Raw genomic sequence first — 19022 nt, 5'->3', positions numbered from 1 at the left:
CATCTGTATCCACTTCACAGACTACGAGAATTACTTAGCCAATTTTACTTATCGACACTGTTCAATGGAAATAAAACGATTCTCCTCAATTGTCGAATATTGGGTCTGTTCGTTTTAGCTGAACTGGCTGCACTAGTTCAGAGTTTATCTTTTTCTTTCCAATATGGAGAGAAAAAGATAGACTCTGAATTAGTGCAGCCAGTTCAGCAAAACGAACAGACCCTTTCCCTCTCATGATATAGCAAAGTGCGACATATGCTGATCAAATTGTCAAAATTTAAATACTAGCTTAAAAATGCCGAAACGCCCTTGTCCCTTCGAAGCGGACTTGCTACCGCAGGTAAAAGTGCATGTGGGACAAAAACAGATGAACAACGGCGTGTTGAGAGATGAACGGATGAAGGATGTTTACGGTAAAATCATGTTTGTTTTGTTATGTATGTTCTCTACAAATTTCAATTCTGCATCTTCACATTTTTCTCTTTATATTAAGAAATCTCACTATTTACAATTTTTGACAATTTTATTTACAATTTTTAATGCATCTTGTTACATCACTTTAATATTTTGTCCCCATTCGATTTTCTAGACAAGACTCTGACTCTGCTCAAGACAGGTGCAAAGACACTCTCGTATAAATTGAAAGCATCTGCGCAAATGGATTCTATAGATTTACCTTTTCTGCAACAACTGTCACCTTGCAAATTAAAATCTACATCTAATCTAAAACAGATGCTATTGACAGACAAATTACAATTGAAAGTTAGCAATAAGATCATCAATGTGAGTTGTATATATAATTATTGTAACTTGATTTGGCTTGCATTCTATAATATTCATTTTCTTGTAGGATATTCAGATGGATCTTTGTGGATGTTGTCGGTTAATAGATCAATCTATAATAAGCAAATGCTATTATTGTGATCAAATACTATGTTCTTCTTGTTTGTTTGCTTGCGCTGGCTGTTCAGAAACATTCTGTCAGAATTGCTCTTTATCTGTGTAAGTTAAAAGTCACCATATACGCTATTATCAGAACTTCAACTAAGCATAATTTATAACTGAATTGGTTTTATTTCAGATATAATTGTGAAGAGCAAATCATGTGCTTTAACTGCTATCGATAGCTATCAAAAAGAAAAAAAAACTTATATACAAATATCTGATATTTATATAATTTTTTTTTATTATTTCTATAATGTTTTTTATTATGATTTTGTATAAGTGTATAAATTATTTATTTGAATCATATACTGTTAATAGTGACTAAGAAAATATAAAGAATCTTATAATTATTACAAAATTTTTGTGCAAACAGTATTAAAATATTATAAAATGTTTCATGGATATTGTTTTATATTTTAATAGTTAACTATTTAAACTATTTAACTTAAAATATTTTATATGTATGTGTATGCATGTGTATTATATGAAAATATTAACAAATATGTAAAATTAAAACATTAAGCAGGAAAAACGTATTTCTATTATTGATTAATCTTTATTTCTAATATTAGAGTTATATATGATAGAAAATTTATTACAAAAAAAAAATATATATGTTAAACAATATTGCCATTTTAATGTATAAAATTAGAAAAAAAAAATAAATTCTAATTCTTTTATATATTTTTTTAATCTAAAATGATAAAACAATAAAATCGAAGATATACGAGTCGAAGAATTCATTTAAATTGAAAAGAGCGCGTTTTTATTTTCCAATGAAATCTATTATAGATTGTTGACGATTCTATTGGACAGCATTAGCGCGCTATTCCACAAAGGAAAACAAAATTTCAAATTTCTCCAATAACAAAGATATTGTAATTCGATCAAGGCATCAGATTCTTGGTTAACATCTTTACGACGTATTCAACAAAGATCACGGTAAACAATTTGGTAGGAGACTTTCTCTTGAATCACAGTGTCTTGTGAAATATATCAAAACGCTTCAACAAAATTTTTTTTAACTAAAATGGAAAATCAAGGTATGTTTTTGTATTAGAAAATAAGCACGAGGTCACGTGTAAAGTCAATAAATCGCACAATTAAACAATTTCTTTACTTCGCTTATGTCTTATATTGTCCTGGAATGATAGAAGTGTTAATCATAATTTTATTCCCGAATTAATTAAATTGAATGATTATTAGTAGAATGCAGCACAAGTCTCTTAAAACTTTTTATTTAGATAACTTTTTTTGCGATTTATTTATGACATCTTGCTGATTTTAATATTGTTAATAAATGTGAGATATTTCTTCTTTTTATTTTAGACTTGTTAACCACTGATGAAACTACAAAGGAAGAACTGGAATCAATTAAGTACGTTTCAGTAATGCAACCTAATAATGTTAATGGAAATAATATGTATGTACAAAATATATTAAATTCAACAAATTCAGAAAATGAGGCTATCCAAAATTGGGAGAATAAAGAAGTACATTATAAAGAAAGATATGTGCCTGTTAGAAATGAAACATATAAGCAGGATGAAGTTACAGCAGATAAAATAGTGGTAGATAAAATGAACACAGAAGTAATCAATAAAAAAACCAGAAGAAGTAATCGTTTATTAGTAAATGATAAAAAAGAAAATTTGAAGACAACTATCTGTGGCAAGGTACTAAAGCAGAAGAGGACGAGCAAGAAATCAAATAAAACAGTACAGGACACAGTATCAAATGAGATGTTAACAATGTTATACAAGAAGATAGCTGCAGTAGAATCTCAAAAATACTCAATGTTGCCATCATTTGGAAGCATTAGGCCTAATAATCCTAATGACACGTTGCATATTCCATATGGAATAGCAAAACAGGATAGCAAACAAGAATCACATTATAATTACAGTATAAATAATAATAGAAACATGTTGCAGTATTTAGATTACAATAATTCGAGACATGAGAATTTGAAACAACCAATCTTAGTCAATTCTAATCCTTGGTCCATTGCATCAAAAAATGATCAGAATTTTATATTGAATAATATTGCTAATACGCAAAATCAAGTAGGACAAATTGGCTTCATTAATGATAAGCAGTATCATAATCCATATACTGCTGATTACAACTCAAAACAAAATGAAAATCTATACTATTCTTCAATTAAATCTAAGGATTCCCGTCAATTATCTGGTAATGAAAACAAAGTTTTTCGTTGTTCATGTAATGATTGTACGAGTAACATGTGGAACAACATGCATACTGGCGTCGAAGTGTTCCCAAAAAAGGATAATGCAACAGTTCAACAAATAGTCAATAATAATATTTTAAGTTATATTCCTCCAACCACTGTTATTGCTAATGATACATGTAATACTGCAGTAGGATCGTTCAATTATTCACATAATTATCAATCGTTACACGCAGATTATAATTTTAAAAGATTATTTCATAGTGGTTTTAATACAATAAACAAAGTGAACATTAATGGATACAATGTAATGGCAAAGAGAAACATAATGTCTCCATTAAATAACTGGAATCCTCATATAAATTACTCAACAATTCCATATAATAGTAATACAAACGTTACTCTGGATGCATCTATCCCATCTGAACCATTACCGTCGTCTTCTTTTTATACAGGCAATAATAGCACACAATTTAATAACTATTATAACAAAGATCTGGTGAAAATGAATATGTCTCAATACAAGGAAAGAGATAATTTTAATCCATCAACAATGCCTAGCTTTGAAAATTCTCTACTTACTACTAATATGCATGGATTAGATTCTGAGTCAATACATACTTCATCACAAAACAGTACATCAACCAATGAAAATGGTATAATATATGATATTACAAATTTTGTTTCTGAAACAAATACACCCAATGGATCTCAAGAATCTCCATCTTATGTATATGCTAAGGAGATGGACAAAAATTGGTCATCAAATTTATCTAATATCTAAAAAATAAATATTTTATAATATTATTTGCAGATTAACTTTTTATAAGTTTTCTTTTTTTTGTTAAACGAATTTTCATATTTGATTGTTTTGAGATATATATATGTGTGTGTGTGTGTGCGTGTGTGTTTTTATTTTTTTACTGCAAAATGGTTATATTAATATACAATATATGTAAAAGAGGTTTTTGTTCCTAATATATACACAATGCAATTTTCATTTCTTAAATATTTGATGTACACTATGATATATAATGTGTTAAATATTTAAAAAAAGTATAAATAATACTTAATATAAAAATTTCTTTGAAACCATGTTTAAATACATAACATCATATCACACGCGTTTTTTTTTTTTTATTTAATGTACGTACTTGTAATGTCTAACATTTTTTTACATTTTAAATATTATTTACATTTTTAGTTTGACTTATGTATGAAACGCTTTTAGAGTAAAAAAGAACTGATGTATAATTTAAAGTTAAATATACAGATTATATAATATATTTATATATTATACTTGCTTTAATGTGTATAATTTTCCTTCCCTACTATTTGCATTAAGTACACCTGTATGCGGTATGTATTGAAAAGTACTGGTATAAGATTTGTATCTGTTAACTATAGTAAAAAAAGTACTATTGTAAAAAATTCATAATTAGATCGACATACATTCTTTTTTACACTTAATATACAAAATCTATAAAAGATGTTCATCAATCTATATATGAACTCACAAAGTAACAAAGTCTTGTACAAGTTAATGATATCATTTCCAATGAATGTTAATTTAAATATGTGGCAGATTATGGTTAAAATTATCATAAGTATCAAAATTAAAATTATTAGTTTACTATTTATAATTTCGTTAATTAAAAAAGACATGAAATTAAAAATATAGATAATGTTATATTAATTTATTAAAAAATATATGTCAATGGAAGAAACATGCTTGTCACATAGCCCTACAAGAGGCTCATACGGGAGTTATATCCATAGAGTCTCTCGCGTTTTTACGATAATGCGAAAAATTCATAGCCAAATCAATCTCGTCTATTTCTTCACCAAGAAGATGGTCCTCTGCATCGAGTTTCGACTTTCCAAATATTCTGTAAATAGATTTCACGATGCAAAACAGAGTTTGATAACAATTATTATGAACAACCCTTATATTAGTTAATTGCTTCCTCCAATAATATTAGTTCCTCTATTAATTAATGGTGCATCACAGAAATATTTTACAATAAATTAGTAATCATAGGTCTTTCTTACAGAAATATTATTTATCACTTTCCAAGTAACTGTAAGTAGATATGTTAGTATATGATATATATGTTTTATAAATGTTTCACATTTCAATAAATCATTTATTTATTATCTTTCTCAATGGAAATATAACGAGAATAAACCTGAAATGTAAAAATAAAATATTTTATATGAAAATTATAATTATGTGTTAATAAGCAAAAGATAACAGGCAACCTATTACTATACAAGTATCAATAATAAATAATTAGGGTTAATTAGAAGCAATATATCTGAAAATGCACATGAGTATTTATTCATAAAGTATCTGTACAATAAAGTAACGAATTCATAATACATTATATCCAATAATTCACCAAATATTGCACACAACAATCTATACATTTTATTCATTTACAAAATATTATATATAACAAAAATATATATATATGTATATATATGTATATATAGTTCCTTTTAGATGATTACAGTATTTCTCTTGATGCGAACTTTTAATTTCAGTCTTATATTCTGTTGCAAGTCATAGACTAATATTTTCAGAGAATAAGCGAAATTTTTGCAGAAGAAAACATATCGTTATTATGACCAACAATAATAGAAATATTTTTTAAAGCAATAATATAATTTAATATATGTTTACAATTTATAGTTAATTTATAGTTATTTATTAATCCATAAAAATTGGAAAGAGAATCGTATCTTATTATCAAATGTGAGTAATGAAAACTTATATGTGTATTTGTTTCATATTAATTTCTTAACAAAAATATTCACATTATTTCTGACGTTATAATTCAATGCAAGGAAAAAAGAGATTATACACACGAACACTTTCAAAAACGTATTATCAATATAAATGTCGAAAATAGATAAAGTAAAAAGAATCAATAAACTTATCAAATGAACGTAATTAAATTATAAATTATTAATATATTCCATGCATATAATTATTGGTTAGTTACATTTGATTTAATTTCCCAGTGGTATTATTCGTATTATCAAAAAATATGTGTGAATGAGCAATAAGGAAGAGTGTATAATATTATCAAAAATAATTCTGGCACTATACAAGGTTAGTACAATAAATAAATAATTAATGTTCTTTTGCAGCTACAGTCAATTACTTGTGCATACATGCGTTAAGCAATGGAATTATTATAATTCCGCGAAACATCTGAAAGTAGCACATTCATTTGCGCATACCTGGACAATGTGGACGTCGATCTGTTCATGACAGGTGCGACCGAATCATCCAATCCACGATGAAGTGATATCGTGTCTAAATCAATCATTCGTGCTGTGGAGTGGGCGTGTATAGCTGCTAAATATTCCGTAGTTTCTAATGTGGTTTTAGTCGGCTTCCGATAACTGCATAAAAATCGATATGCATTGAAATATACTTAAATCGATTATGAAATAGACGCAATCATTAAAGAATTTTATTACAAATATCTCAAATCTACTGTCAAAGATTCGGCGACATATCTACTTACAGTTTCAATAGTAAAGAACTTCCCACAACGGAAACTGAACTTAAAGCCATGGCAGCGGAAGACATCCACGGTTGCAGAAAAAGACCGACGGGACTAAATATTCCAGCGGCTATGGGAATGCCCAAAAGATTGTAGATACTGGCGAATAAGAAATTTAGTCTTATTCTGCAGACCGTTTTCCGCGATAGATCCAAGCACGCGATTACATCCAAAAGATCATTCTACAATATAATGTGACATTTTTTTCTTTCGTACGACGCGTATAGCAAGGCGCATTACTTTCGCTTATTATATACGTGACTTACGCGCATCAGAACCACGTCGGCAGCCTCTACGGCAACGTCGGTGCCCGACGCGATGGCGATACCAACATCCGATTGAGCTAGAGCCGGACTGTCATTGACACCGTCTCCCACCATGGCGACTCTTAAACCCTGATCCTGTAGTCGTTGAATTTTAGCCACCTTATGAGACGGTAACACTTCCGCGAAAACTCTGCTGATGCCAACCTGTATATTCCCGAAAAGCAAAAAACATAAATCTAGCCACGGAAATCTTTTGTATACAACAGAATACTCTAATAATTAATCTCGTACCTGTCTGGCGATTGAAGCCGCGGTTTTCCTATTATCACCCGTCAAAAGTATCACTTGCAATCCCATTTTCTTCAAGGTGTAGACCGCGAGATGCGCCTCAGGCTTCACGGTATCAGCGACGCTAATCATGGCGATCAGGATATTATTTACAGCAACTAAGACGGCAGTGTGTCCGAGATCTTCTTCGTTAATCATTCTCGCATCCATCTCCTGTGGGATATTGATCGCATTCCGACGCATCCATTCCCGATTACCAATGCAGACTTCGTACACGTCGTCAGCGATGTTTCGATCGCCTTGCGAATCGGGATTTAACAGTAACTGCAGATCTAAGTTTTGTCTCTCCCGCGTCGATTCAACAATTGGCACATTATCGACAGGTACGTTATTGAGATTGTACGTTCCGGCTGGCGCATTACTCGTCTGATTTATATAATTGATGATTTTCTCAGATTTTAGAGCATCGGATAGAACAGTGTTCAGATGGGATACCTTACACTTGAGGCCGCAGCCAGCGACCGCTTGAAAATTTGTGCACTGTCCAGTAGCACCCGATCCGATCGTATCTTTCACATAACGTACAATTGCTTAAAAAAGAAACAAAAATAACAATTTCGTAAACATAATTAAACGTAATTATACCAAAAATGTGATACTTACCTGACGCAATAGGATGTTCGCTGTTTATTTCCGCCGTGCCGACGATCATCAGCAGCTTTCCTAACGAGCAGATCTTCTCGTTTACAAACAAACCAATCTTGGTGACAATCGGCATACCATGCGTCAACGTTCCCGTCTTGTCAAAGACAATGCATTTAACCTTATGCGCATTTTCCAACGGTTCGGCGCCCTTAATCAGAATACCATTCAACGCACCTACTCCTGTGCCGACCATAACCGCAGTTGGTGTGGCTAAGCCAAGTGCACAAGGACAGGCAATCGCGAGAACCGCCAGGGCACTCCGAAAGGCATATTGAAATATGATCTCTTCACGATTCATGCCATGCTTATTAATCTGCTCATTGTGCAACAAGGGCAGCTGCTCGACGTTCATGTAGCCGATGATAATCCAGATTATCAGTGTCACTACAGAAACTGCTATAACAACAGGTATGAAATAGCCGGCTATTTTGTCGGCTAGCTGTTGAATCGGCGCCTTGTTCGTCTGCGCTTCTTCTACTAAGCGAACGATTTGCGCCAACGTTGTGTGCTCACCCGTATGCGTAGCGGTGATTAACAACGGTCCATTCTGATTGATTGAACCGCCAATCACTACCGATCCTTTCTTCTTCGGAACCGGCATACTCTCACCCGTGATCAGACTTTCGTCGCAGGTCGACTGACCGGACAGCACGCGGCCATCGACAGGCACTTTGGCACCTTGAACCACTTTTAGCACGTCATTGCGTTGTACTAAATCAATGCTTATTAAACGTTCAGATAATATTTCATTATTCGGACCCAGCGTGACTAATACTGCATCCGTGGCTTTCAAAGATAGCAACTTCGAAAGAGCTTCGGATGTTTTCCCCTAAAAGCAAAGAATATTCTTGATATCTTGTATATCTCTATATAAAAGTGATTTATTGAATCATTATTGAAAAGGTACTTTTGCCACATGTTCGAGCCATCTTCCTAGACTGATGAAAACTAGCAGCATCGGTGGGGTATCGAAAAATGTCTGTGGACTGACATTCTCTTGCATTATCATAGCGGCAGTTAGAACAGCGACAGAATAAATATATGAGATCGTAGTGGTCATTGAGATTAAGACATCCATATTGGTGGTGCCGTGCTTCAGTGCTTTATAGGCTTGTACGTAGAAATGCCAGCCACCGAAAAACTGCGCAGAAATGATTAATCTAAAATGCGTATAATAAAATAAGCGAGGTACATGTTACATGTCTGTTGCGCATACCTGTACCGGTGTAGAGAACACAAATAGTATTAGATTTTCCCAGGAGAGACCAGGTACTATGCAACACATTTCCTCGTGCGTCGTGTTGCCAATGGACATGATTAACATGAAATACGTCATCGCTATCATGCATGGAACTCCGAAGATCAATGATACTAAGAATGCCGTTCGCCATTTGCTTATCTCTTCTCTGCAACACAAAAAACAATAATTCCAAAAAATCCCTATTCGGCAGAAGAATAATTGTATTGAGAGAGAATTATGCTTACTTCTGGTCCAAATAATCTCTATTTTCTTTATCTCGGTTGCTGAACAAACTGGCTGTAAAGCCTAATTTATTAATACTTTCGACGATATCCCTGATACCAGTCTTTTCCACGTCGTACTTAAACTTTCCCCGTTGCGTCGCGAGGGCGACTACTGCCGATCGTATACCGGGCAACTTCTTCACGGTCGATTCTATTTTATTTACACATGATGCGCACGTCATGCCCAAGATCTGAAATTAATTTCATCAAAAATGTATAGCTATAACATATTCATAAGCTATATATATTTTCAAGTAATCATAAATTTCTGCAAATCTTTCTTTTTATACTAAGATGAATACATTTAAGAATAATATCGCAAGTGAAACAATTTAGCATCAAAATATAAACTAAAATGATAATATCGATCATGATTTTCAATATATATTAATCTATTAATGCCAATCTAAAATTATAAGTCAATTATCTTACTTTCAATTCAATCTCGCCTTCTCCAGTCCCGGATTCTTCGATTAGAGTCGTAGGAAAGCCCAATTCCGATATACTGGAAGCAATATCCACTGCTCTTATTTTGTCGGGATCGTATGTGATCTCCGCTTTGGCGGCCATTAACGCCACCAATATATTGTTTATGCCATATAATTTTTTACAGTGTTTTTCTATCGCGGCGACACAGGAAGCGCAAGTCATACCCTTTAATCACACACGAATACATCATCCGTATCACTAACGAAGCACTATACTGTTGTATGAAAAATTAGTATAAATGAATTTAAACTCGAAGAGTATAACATACCGTTATATGTAAGAAACACTTTGACAATTTTCCCTTGACGTCACCGGCGCCGTTCGGTTGTATCAATTCCACTTTTTTGTTATTATTGGCAATCGCGTGCGATCTCACAGCCTTGTTGTCCACTTCCTTTACGTATGCGGTAAAACCCATGTCTTCTATGTACGCTGCTATCTGATCGGCCGTTACATCGCCGCTATTATAAGAGACTTTGGCTTCCTTATCCTCCAGACTAACATTGACGTCCTTTATACCGGGCTTTTCGGACAGAACACCTACAAAGCATATAAACATTTATAGAAAATATGGAATCTATAACACGTATGATCCGCGGATAAAATTTAAAGATAAAAAAAATTTCATGAAGTTTCAAACAGATTTAACAACGTTTGCTTACATAGATATATACAAAAGCGTTTCTTTCCAAACAAAAACAAAGAAATTTTGTAATTGTAATCAATAAAAATGATTATATTTCTATATTCTGTATATCAACTAACCGGTGATGTTTTTAACGCATGACGAACACGTCATTCCGTCTACGTGTATGTTGCAGGTTCTGCTGGCAGGTACTACGGAGGTGAGGGTATTGGTGGTTTCGTTCTTCGTTACATCATCGGATATCGGCAGACTGGCGGTGAATCCCATGTCCTCGATGGCGTCCGCCAATTCTTGCGGCGTCGTCTCGCGTGTCTTGTACTCGATATAGCCGGCCATCTCCTCCAGGACTACCCTGATACTGACGACATCCGATCGCTTGCCGATCATTCCCTCGATATTCTTTACGCAACTCTGGCAGGTCATCCCCTGGATACCGATTTTAACCGTGCTGGTCTCATCCGTGGAATGTTCGCGCGGCACGCGCACCAGATGCGTCGTACCCTCGTAGTCGGTGTCATCATCGCCATCCCTTCAAACATTTTTATAGAATTCAAACATTTGTTCGATTGCTTCCGATATTTCAATAAAAACAGAAAATGTGTTTGATTTTAATATTACTTTCACGACGCCATGTATCTCGCAATTAAAGTTCGATGCAATATAATAAGCAAGAAAATGATAAAAATGCCAATTAATATAATAACTAAATTTCTTCTATTTTTACACAGAAGTATTTTTAAAAATAAATTGCTCTCCTAAAAATAAAATTTTACTGCTTTGATAAATTAATTGTGTGATGTTGTGAAAAGATGCACATCTTTGATTAAATTTATGTTAGAGAAATCGGAGACAAAGAAATTTTGAAGTTTATCGATTTCATAAACGTCAATAAACTATGCCCATCAAGGTAGTAATAAGACATTTTGTATGTTCAGATATTTTTTAGCAATATGTTTCAAATATCTCAATAAGATGACCTTAACAGAACAACTGGAAGATTCTCCTTATTATTGCGACATAAATTATTACGATGATTTCGCAGTGTTTCAAACCGGATAATGCTTTGTTTACTAGTTATCTCGTTTATAAATTCACGCAACACACAACACATAAATGCACAGAGAAGTATCGTATCAATCGTTTTGCGAATAAGGAGTGTCGTAAATAAAAATATTACATTCATTCGGAGATTTGACAAATGAGTTACAAATTAATGACGCGCTATTAATTAATAGCATCATATAATTTTAATATTCATCGCGCAGTAATATGTCATAATCAAGATATAGAAGAAACGTGTTGATTACGACGTACTGTCGTGTGATGACAAAATTCTATAATGTTGTTAATTAATTTCAATCAACGTTTTATCGCTGATTTTGACAAAAATTGTCGCTCCATTTATCCGCCGGCTCGCAGATAACGGCGATATGTCGACCACAGAAACAGACTTTTGCGAAATTCATTCAACAAAGTTTCATATATATGTTATACATGCAAATGACATGCATATGACAGATAAGCTGAAGCGCTAATAATTAGACAGCATTATAAGTTATTTATTTGAAGTTAAAATATAGTAAAAAAACTATTCTGGGATATAATTTATTTATACACATTACTATTTTTGAGTAAAAAGATTAATATCAGGTAGTTCTATTTTCTTTAATTATACTTTCCAAAACTTGAATATAGCGTTGCCTTAACATCGAAGATATAATACAGCTAAAAAACGCTTTTATTAGCTAGAAGTTCAACTCTATCCGATTTTTTATTCTTTTTTCGATATTATATCTGCAGAAAGTCATTTAAAAACCATAAATATATCTCTGATTGGCTAAATTTTATGAAAATAGTCTAAAAGAACGAACACCACACACAAATCCTCCTAAAATTATACAACATTACACTATAAGCACACCAATTGGAGTTCTTCACGAATCTTACCAGATGATATCGACAGCGCCATAAGTTTTACTAAGAAGAGGCTGTTTCTCCTCTTTCATCATTCAAGAGATTGAAGTTTCGTGATCAACACTTTTGAAAACTGCTACGTGGTTCCTTACTTTGATTTAAATTCTTGAAAATTATCTATTTCTTATCAAACGAGTGCTTAGATAAGCACGAAAGTGTCTTTGTGAACAAAGTTGTTTATTTTGAAAACAATGTAGATGTTTGCTGTGCCAATTACAACTAATAAACGATAATAATAAATTGCAATCGCGATTTTCCGAATAAGATATCAAAGTTTGAAATTTCGATAATTTCTGGAAAATTACTCTCTCTCTCTCTCTCTCTCTCTCTCTCTCTCTCTCTCTATCTATCTATAGAAAGAATTATATCTTAAGAAATAATCTTTTCGAGAAGTTTCTATTTGTGCCGTATTATCGAGAGATAAGCTTTTAGCTAGTTAGTAATACAAGCACCATATTATGTATGGAATATACAGAATCGATTTGGTTAACAATTGCTGAAAAAAACACAAACAAGTTTCGATCGACAAGTACGATGAGTTTCCGTGATAATGAAATGCTCGCAGGACATTCTAATTCATCGTCGCATTGCGATAAAAATCACAATATCGAGTCGATTTTAATTTTGATCTGTTTAATTTGTTAATTTTGAATTGTTGATAATTAAGTCGAATTGCTCTTGACAATTGCCATTTACCATGGAAATTTTATAACGCCAAACTATTTATTTGAAAAAATCACGTATTGTGAAGAAAAGAGCGTGTGAGATTGATCTCTCCTATGATTTTTACGATATGCCGCGTAAAAAAATGCGTTTTCTCGCTGATTGCGATTTCTACGATCGAGTTAGTCTCGTTTCTGAAAGTGATCTTCACAATGACGGTGCGGTATACACGACACCAAAATATACACACGATACTCTCGATGATATCACCGAACGACTGATAACTCCTCTGGTAATCACTATCCCACAATCAGCTGCTCACGGTTCACTTTTTGCCCACGGCACTTCTTTTCCCGAGGATATATAAGAGTCGAATAATCGAGCTGATACGCAATTATGCTACACTGAAATAAAGTGAGGCTCTTCCGACGTATTTTGCATTGCAAAATACGAAAAAAGAAATACTCATCTAATGTATAAGCTCGTGAATAAATATATACTTTGCGTACACAGGTCACACGTTTCGTTGTACGCGACGCGAAGGAGAATCACTCAATGAAGAGCGAATGAAGAGGAACTTCAAATTCCAGGGATGTCATCCGGGGATGTTATTAGGGGATGACTAGAATCAAATTAATTTTGCCGCTATCGAGGGATGAAATTCCATCCAACATTTTTCTTTTTTTATATCAATCTCAAGGAAGTAATTTTCTCTCCCGATATCTATTATCTATATCGACGATGTGTTGTTTATATTTATATTGTATGTATATATATTATATTATTATCTATATATATTATGTGTGTGTATATATACATTTTGTTTTTATTGTTCACGTACATACGCTTCTCAATACACACACATAATGATATAATAATAATATATTTAAAAGAATATAAAATAATTCTGCGATATTACACATAATTTTATTATCAAACAGATGCCAAGTTTTCCGTAATTTAAATGACAAATAAATCATTTTTAATTGTATAATATGACAATATTTATTGCATAATAATATCCTTCTCTTAATAAGTCTTAACAATTTATATAATTATTGTGAATTTGTACTGTAAAATTTTCTCCGTATAGACTCCGTATATGCGAGTTTGTCAATCGTTTAACAATACAACACTTTATCACGATTTTAAACTAAATACAGAGTTTACAAGCGATAAATCAAGTATTATCAAAAAAATCAAGATTATGATACACTGAGGTAAAACAAAGCCACTCGATCGATTTGATATTGCAGAATATTACTAAAAATTCGGAAAAAATTTTGATCTCTCATATACAATGTCTATAAATACATCTTGTATATACAAGTCATACAGAATTGCTGATCTTAATTTTAATGAGTGTGAAAGTCGCGATTCGAGTAAAAGGCCTTCACGCTTTCTGCTCGTGATGAACTTTCATCTGGCAAGCTTTACGCATATCTACGCATTTCTATGTGTGTATTATGCATATTATGCGTGTATTAGAATAGACAATGCGGAATGTACAAAAGGAATTAATGATCGTTTCATTACATCGAAATATGTGCACAATATATTTGAAGATTTACAAAGACTTCCTTTGAAGATTAAAACATGAAATTAAAAAATTAACAAAATGTTAGCTTTTTAAAATCGGCTTTAAGAGATGTAATACATTTTATTTCTTAAAAGTAATAATACTGACCCAAGCAATCTAATGTTTTCGCGCAATCTCGAGCGGTCCATATCGTTCGTCGCAGAAAAATCCGTCAGATCGTGATAGGCCAGCTTCACCCGATGGACCAACGGACCCCTGAACTTGATCATCTCGTGTTAGATTAAACGGCGCGATACGATACTTTTAATTCATAATACGAATTCGCGATATCGATTTATTGTCACATCACATTCCTCAAGTCATAATATTTATCCGAGTATTTTCGAAGCTCTTATTTAAAAAAAGTTATTTAAAAAAAATATATATAATTATATCACTGTAAAAATGAGATAGCGAATAAGAACCTCATGTGACCACAAGTCAAACGATAATTTGCTCTATTTTTTCGTAAGCCTAAACAAGTCCGATAACAAAGCTCACTTTGGATTTCTTAGATTGATTAACATTATCACTAACAACACAAATAACAGAGCACCATGCGTATATATTATAATTTCTATTCAAAAATACAAATAACATTGTTATATTAAAAAACTGAATACGTAAACATTCAAAGTTTCGAGATATATGTGACACATGACGAAATCACCGCAGCACGTTATATGAAAAATGAAACGTGTTTAACGAGTATAAGTTAAGGCGAGAATGAATATCCGAGGAACCAGGTATAGGCCCGACTGCCTGAATCAATTACTTGAGACATAGTATAATGTAGACGAGAGAGAAAGGCGTGTTCCAGATTGAGATGCCTTCCGCGAGATTGAACGAGGCTATGCGTTATAGAAAGACAGAAAAAAAAATTCGCTCACTCTGATAACGCAAAGCAGCTTGATATCTTCCGATATTAAATCTTGAATAAAATTTACATCGTGCATCTACAATATTAATATATCTTTGTATAACTGATAGATCTCGAAATTGCATATAGATATCGCTTGTAATTTTGTTGTTTTTACATTGCAATATGTAAGCGCAAATTATTTCTACTATTCTTACTGGATGTAGTGACACTTTAAAAAAAAAATGATAAATTATTTTGTGAATTGATCCAATAATTAGTATGTAGATCTACAACGTTGCAAAGTAAAAATATCTATCTCGTGTGTTTAATGTATCTAAAATATTTTTACAAGATACACTAAAAGAATATAATTTTTATAGATAGTTATTAATAAAATTCTCTTAAATTGTTGCATTCGAAAATAATCATGAGATGGGATATTTCAGTTATTTTGCATAAAAATTGTTTGAGGAGTTCGTTGAGATAATACAGGCATCTAATTGCTTAAGATGTTTTCAGATAAGCATATAATAAATGTTTCCAGTACACAAAGCAGAATTGAAAGGAGAATTAAATATACTTCTTTTTCTAAAAAAATATCCAAGAAATTTATCTACAAATTGTTCGATCAATTCAGAATTAATTTCCTGCTTTAAATTTTCATAAATCTTAAAATCGTAAAATCTTAATTTTTAATATTATGTTTAATTAATACTATCTGCCCGTTATGTATATTTTTCAATAGCAACAACATTACGTTGCTTCTACTATTCATGCATGCGATGCATCTATCGTAATGGCTATTAAAATGCGCGAATCGAGAACAGCATTTAATTTATTGTTGCGATTGCTATTTATCTCGTGACACCGAGAATCACAATGCTATATACTCGTGTTTTAATAAAGTGAGAATGATTGCAAGGATTAATCGAATTTCACCGATCATATCTCTCCGAATCTATCTGATCAAATTTGGATATCACTAATGATGAATTTTTAAACAGAAAATACGTCGGTTCTAATCGATACGGACTGATGATAAAAAACTAATGACGCTATGCATGATTCATATATTCGAAAGTATGTGTGGAAATATTCCTGGAGAATCCTCCGTTAATAATGCAACTTACCCAAATGCCTCGACTAATACATTGTATTTCCATATATCCTTAGATTTTCGTGCCATTTCACCACGTCACTTGGAAAATCCTCCTGTTATTCCCCGAATTCCTCGAATATCGCGTGTTTTAATTAAACCAAATTTTTTTCTTTTCTCTATACGATTGTTCCTCTTTTTATTGGTTGTCGCGTTTCTTCGAAACAAGACGCGTACAATTAACGCATAACGAAACTGTCATGATACTTGCACGACTCAATACGAATTCAATCATGCATTGATATTGCACCGGACGACTCGATGCACACGATAACACGCTAAAGACACACAAGGCACCTGTTAATACATCCAGATTATATTCTGCAAACGCATTCGAATACGATGATCTATAAGACTGTAATTTAGATATTCGATCGGTGTTCCGGTTACAAAATGACACTACAAGAAAGTTCTTTAACTATGTTATTAAACAGTATCATGTTCTCGTACTTGTATGTTTAGCCTGTCTACATCATGCGCACAATAAAAGAATTTTATTATGGTCGAACGATCAAATGGATCGTGTCAATAACATTGCATTTTTATTCATATAATTATGCGATTTATCTTTAATGAATTTTCTTAGAAAATTACGGAAATTGCGGTTTGTCATAATAGGAGCGTTATCTTATTTCGAGAAACTACGTTGAGAAGAATTCAGCTGCATTTAAATAAACGTTATATGTAATTGCGATTTAAATTAAACAGTTTTTTTCACGCTAAATATTGGAGTTTGCTAAAAAACGAGTACTTTGCCTAACTTTACTCAACGAGAAACTACGACGTGGCACGTATCAAGCAAACAAAGCTTATTTTTTAACTGATAGTAAAAGAATGCGTGAGTGGGAGTTTAAGGTAAACTTTAAACCTTGTTTAGCGGAATAATTTACCGAACACGATAAAATGTAAAAAAGTCAACGTTGCATGATTGCTTTGCCGTCCTAAACAACTAAAGTATAATTATATAGAGCTTCTATGAAGCTGAGCGCAATCGGCTGACTCATGTATTGTATTTGACTCGTATTTAAATATGTAATAACTCGTATGTAAATATATAATATGAACGATACACAGCTAGCATAATGGTTTATATAGCGAGAAGCAGCAGATAAGATAAAATCAACCGACAGAATTTCTTGTAGATCTTTTTCATATTGCAAGGACATATTTTTCATGCGACAATATTTTTGTTATATTTAGATATTAAAAATTAAAATCAATGCCATAGTCTTTACGCATGATTTACTGACAATACTTAAGGCTTATCTCAAGGATTCTAAATCAATTGGAAATTTTTTTCTCTCAAAGAAATATACTTCTATTTCTTCAATTCGTTTTCTCTTCCTTTTTAATCAGAATAAGTATACAAAAGAGAGATTATATATTCATATAGAAAGTATATCTTACTCACTTTTTCTTTATAAATCGCCTTTCAGCTTTGTCATCTTTAGCATCATTTCTCTCATCTGTAATAAAATATCCATTGTATTATCAAATAATTTTCTAAATACTGGATTTCATCAATTGTATTGTTTTTCATCATGATACAAAAACTTCTTTCAAAGTTCTTTCCATATAATTTAGAGAAATTAAGATTATTTATCTTATGATAAACTCAGCATCTGTTCTCACCTTTATCTACGTAGTTCACAATCCTCTGACATTCCTCTACCTTCGTCACGTCCATTCTCCTCTGTAATCAGACAAAGTTCGAAGATGTTAAAGCGAATTATGTCAACTATCAACTGTCTCTATCTCAGCGTTCACGCATCGCACGCATCGGCACAGAGGCCAGCTAATCATGCACAATGCATCATCAAAGGAACATACACACAAGAGTGTCTTTCACATCTACTTCCGAGTGTACAGCATTTAAACGCATACACATACCGTTCAGCATAAGCGTCGTCCTCCTGCAATTCTTCATATGGGATTATAACCTAAAGGCGTCGTCTACCTCAGACTCGATCACGGATGATTTTCGGAGCGAAGAAACACCGCGCATCACTCTCTCTCGGTCTCGGTTCTCGGTAGTGCAATGAAGAGGGAGGGGAGGTGTATTATCGCGCAGAAATTGATCTGCGTACGCGGAGAGCATGCGTTGTGTTAACGCACTCTCGATTCCGAAATCACGCGGCACGACACGAATGAGGATG

The 19022-nt window shown here is 32.7% G+C and overlaps 3 protein-coding genes across 6 annotated transcripts; 2 read left to right on the top strand and 1 right to left on the bottom strand.

Moving 5' to 3' along the window:
* Positions 1-106: 106 nt before the first annotated feature.
* Positions 107-1159, top strand: LOC126852215 (apoptosis regulatory protein Siva-like). The gene is made up of 4 exons (XM_050596761.1): positions 107-413; positions 590-783; positions 851-1002; positions 1082-1159. The coding sequence occupies exons 1-4, from the start codon at positions 296-298 to the stop codon at positions 1125-1127; spliced, it is 510 nt and encodes a 169-aa protein (XP_050452718.1). The 5' UTR covers positions 107-295; the 3' UTR covers positions 1128-1159.
* A 133-nt stretch (positions 1160-1292) lies between these two features.
* On the top strand, positions 1293-4330 carry LOC126852199 (probable serine/threonine-protein kinase clkA). Its single transcript, XM_050596738.1, has 2 exons — positions 1293-1988; positions 2275-4330. Exons 1-2 carry the CDS (start codon positions 1976-1978, stop codon positions 3918-3920), a joined length of 1659 nt encoding a protein of 552 aa, XP_050452695.1. The 5' UTR covers positions 1293-1975; the 3' UTR covers positions 3921-4330.
* Positions 4331-4525: 195 nt separating this feature from the next.
* LOC126852188 (copper-transporting ATPase 1) lies at positions 4526-19017 on the bottom strand. Of its 4 annotated transcripts, XM_050596691.1 has the most exons (15): positions 18757-19017; positions 18499-18559; positions 18278-18332; positions 10752-11161; positions 10255-10526; positions 9930-10151; positions 9459-9688; positions 9190-9379; positions 8881-9114; positions 7932-8802; positions 7272-7858; positions 6981-7184; positions 6676-6896; positions 6386-6550; positions 4712-5025 (listed from the first exon to the last, which is right to left on the bottom strand). In XM_050596691.1, the coding sequence occupies exons 2-15, from the start codon at positions 18551-18553 to the stop codon at positions 4893-4895; spliced, it is 3849 nt and encodes a 1282-aa protein (XP_050452648.1). In that variant the 5' UTR covers positions 18554-18559; positions 18757-19017; the 3' UTR covers positions 4712-4892. The 4 variants fall into 4 exon arrangements, with proteins under 4 accessions (XP_050452647.1, XP_050452649.1, XP_050452650.1 ...); XM_050596690.1 differs by lacking the exons at positions 18278-18332; positions 18499-18559; positions 18757-19017 and adding an exon at positions 14957-15575 and having other exon boundaries at positions 4526-5025; XM_050596692.1 differs by lacking the exons at positions 18278-18332; positions 18499-18559; positions 18757-19017 and adding an exon at positions 12580-12735 and having other exon boundaries at positions 4528-5025.
* Between the last annotated feature and the right edge of the window lie 5 nt (positions 19018-19022).

The sequence above is a fragment of the Cataglyphis hispanica genome, chromosome 10 (assembly GCF_021464435.1).
Source record: "Cataglyphis hispanica isolate Lineage 1 chromosome 10, ULB_Chis1_1.0, whole genome shotgun sequence".
Lineage (NCBI taxonomy): Eukaryota > Metazoa > Arthropoda > Insecta > Hymenoptera > Formicidae > Cataglyphis > Cataglyphis hispanica.
The sequence above is the reverse complement of the archived record's forward strand: the minus strand, read 5'-3'. Positions and strand labels throughout refer to the sequence as shown.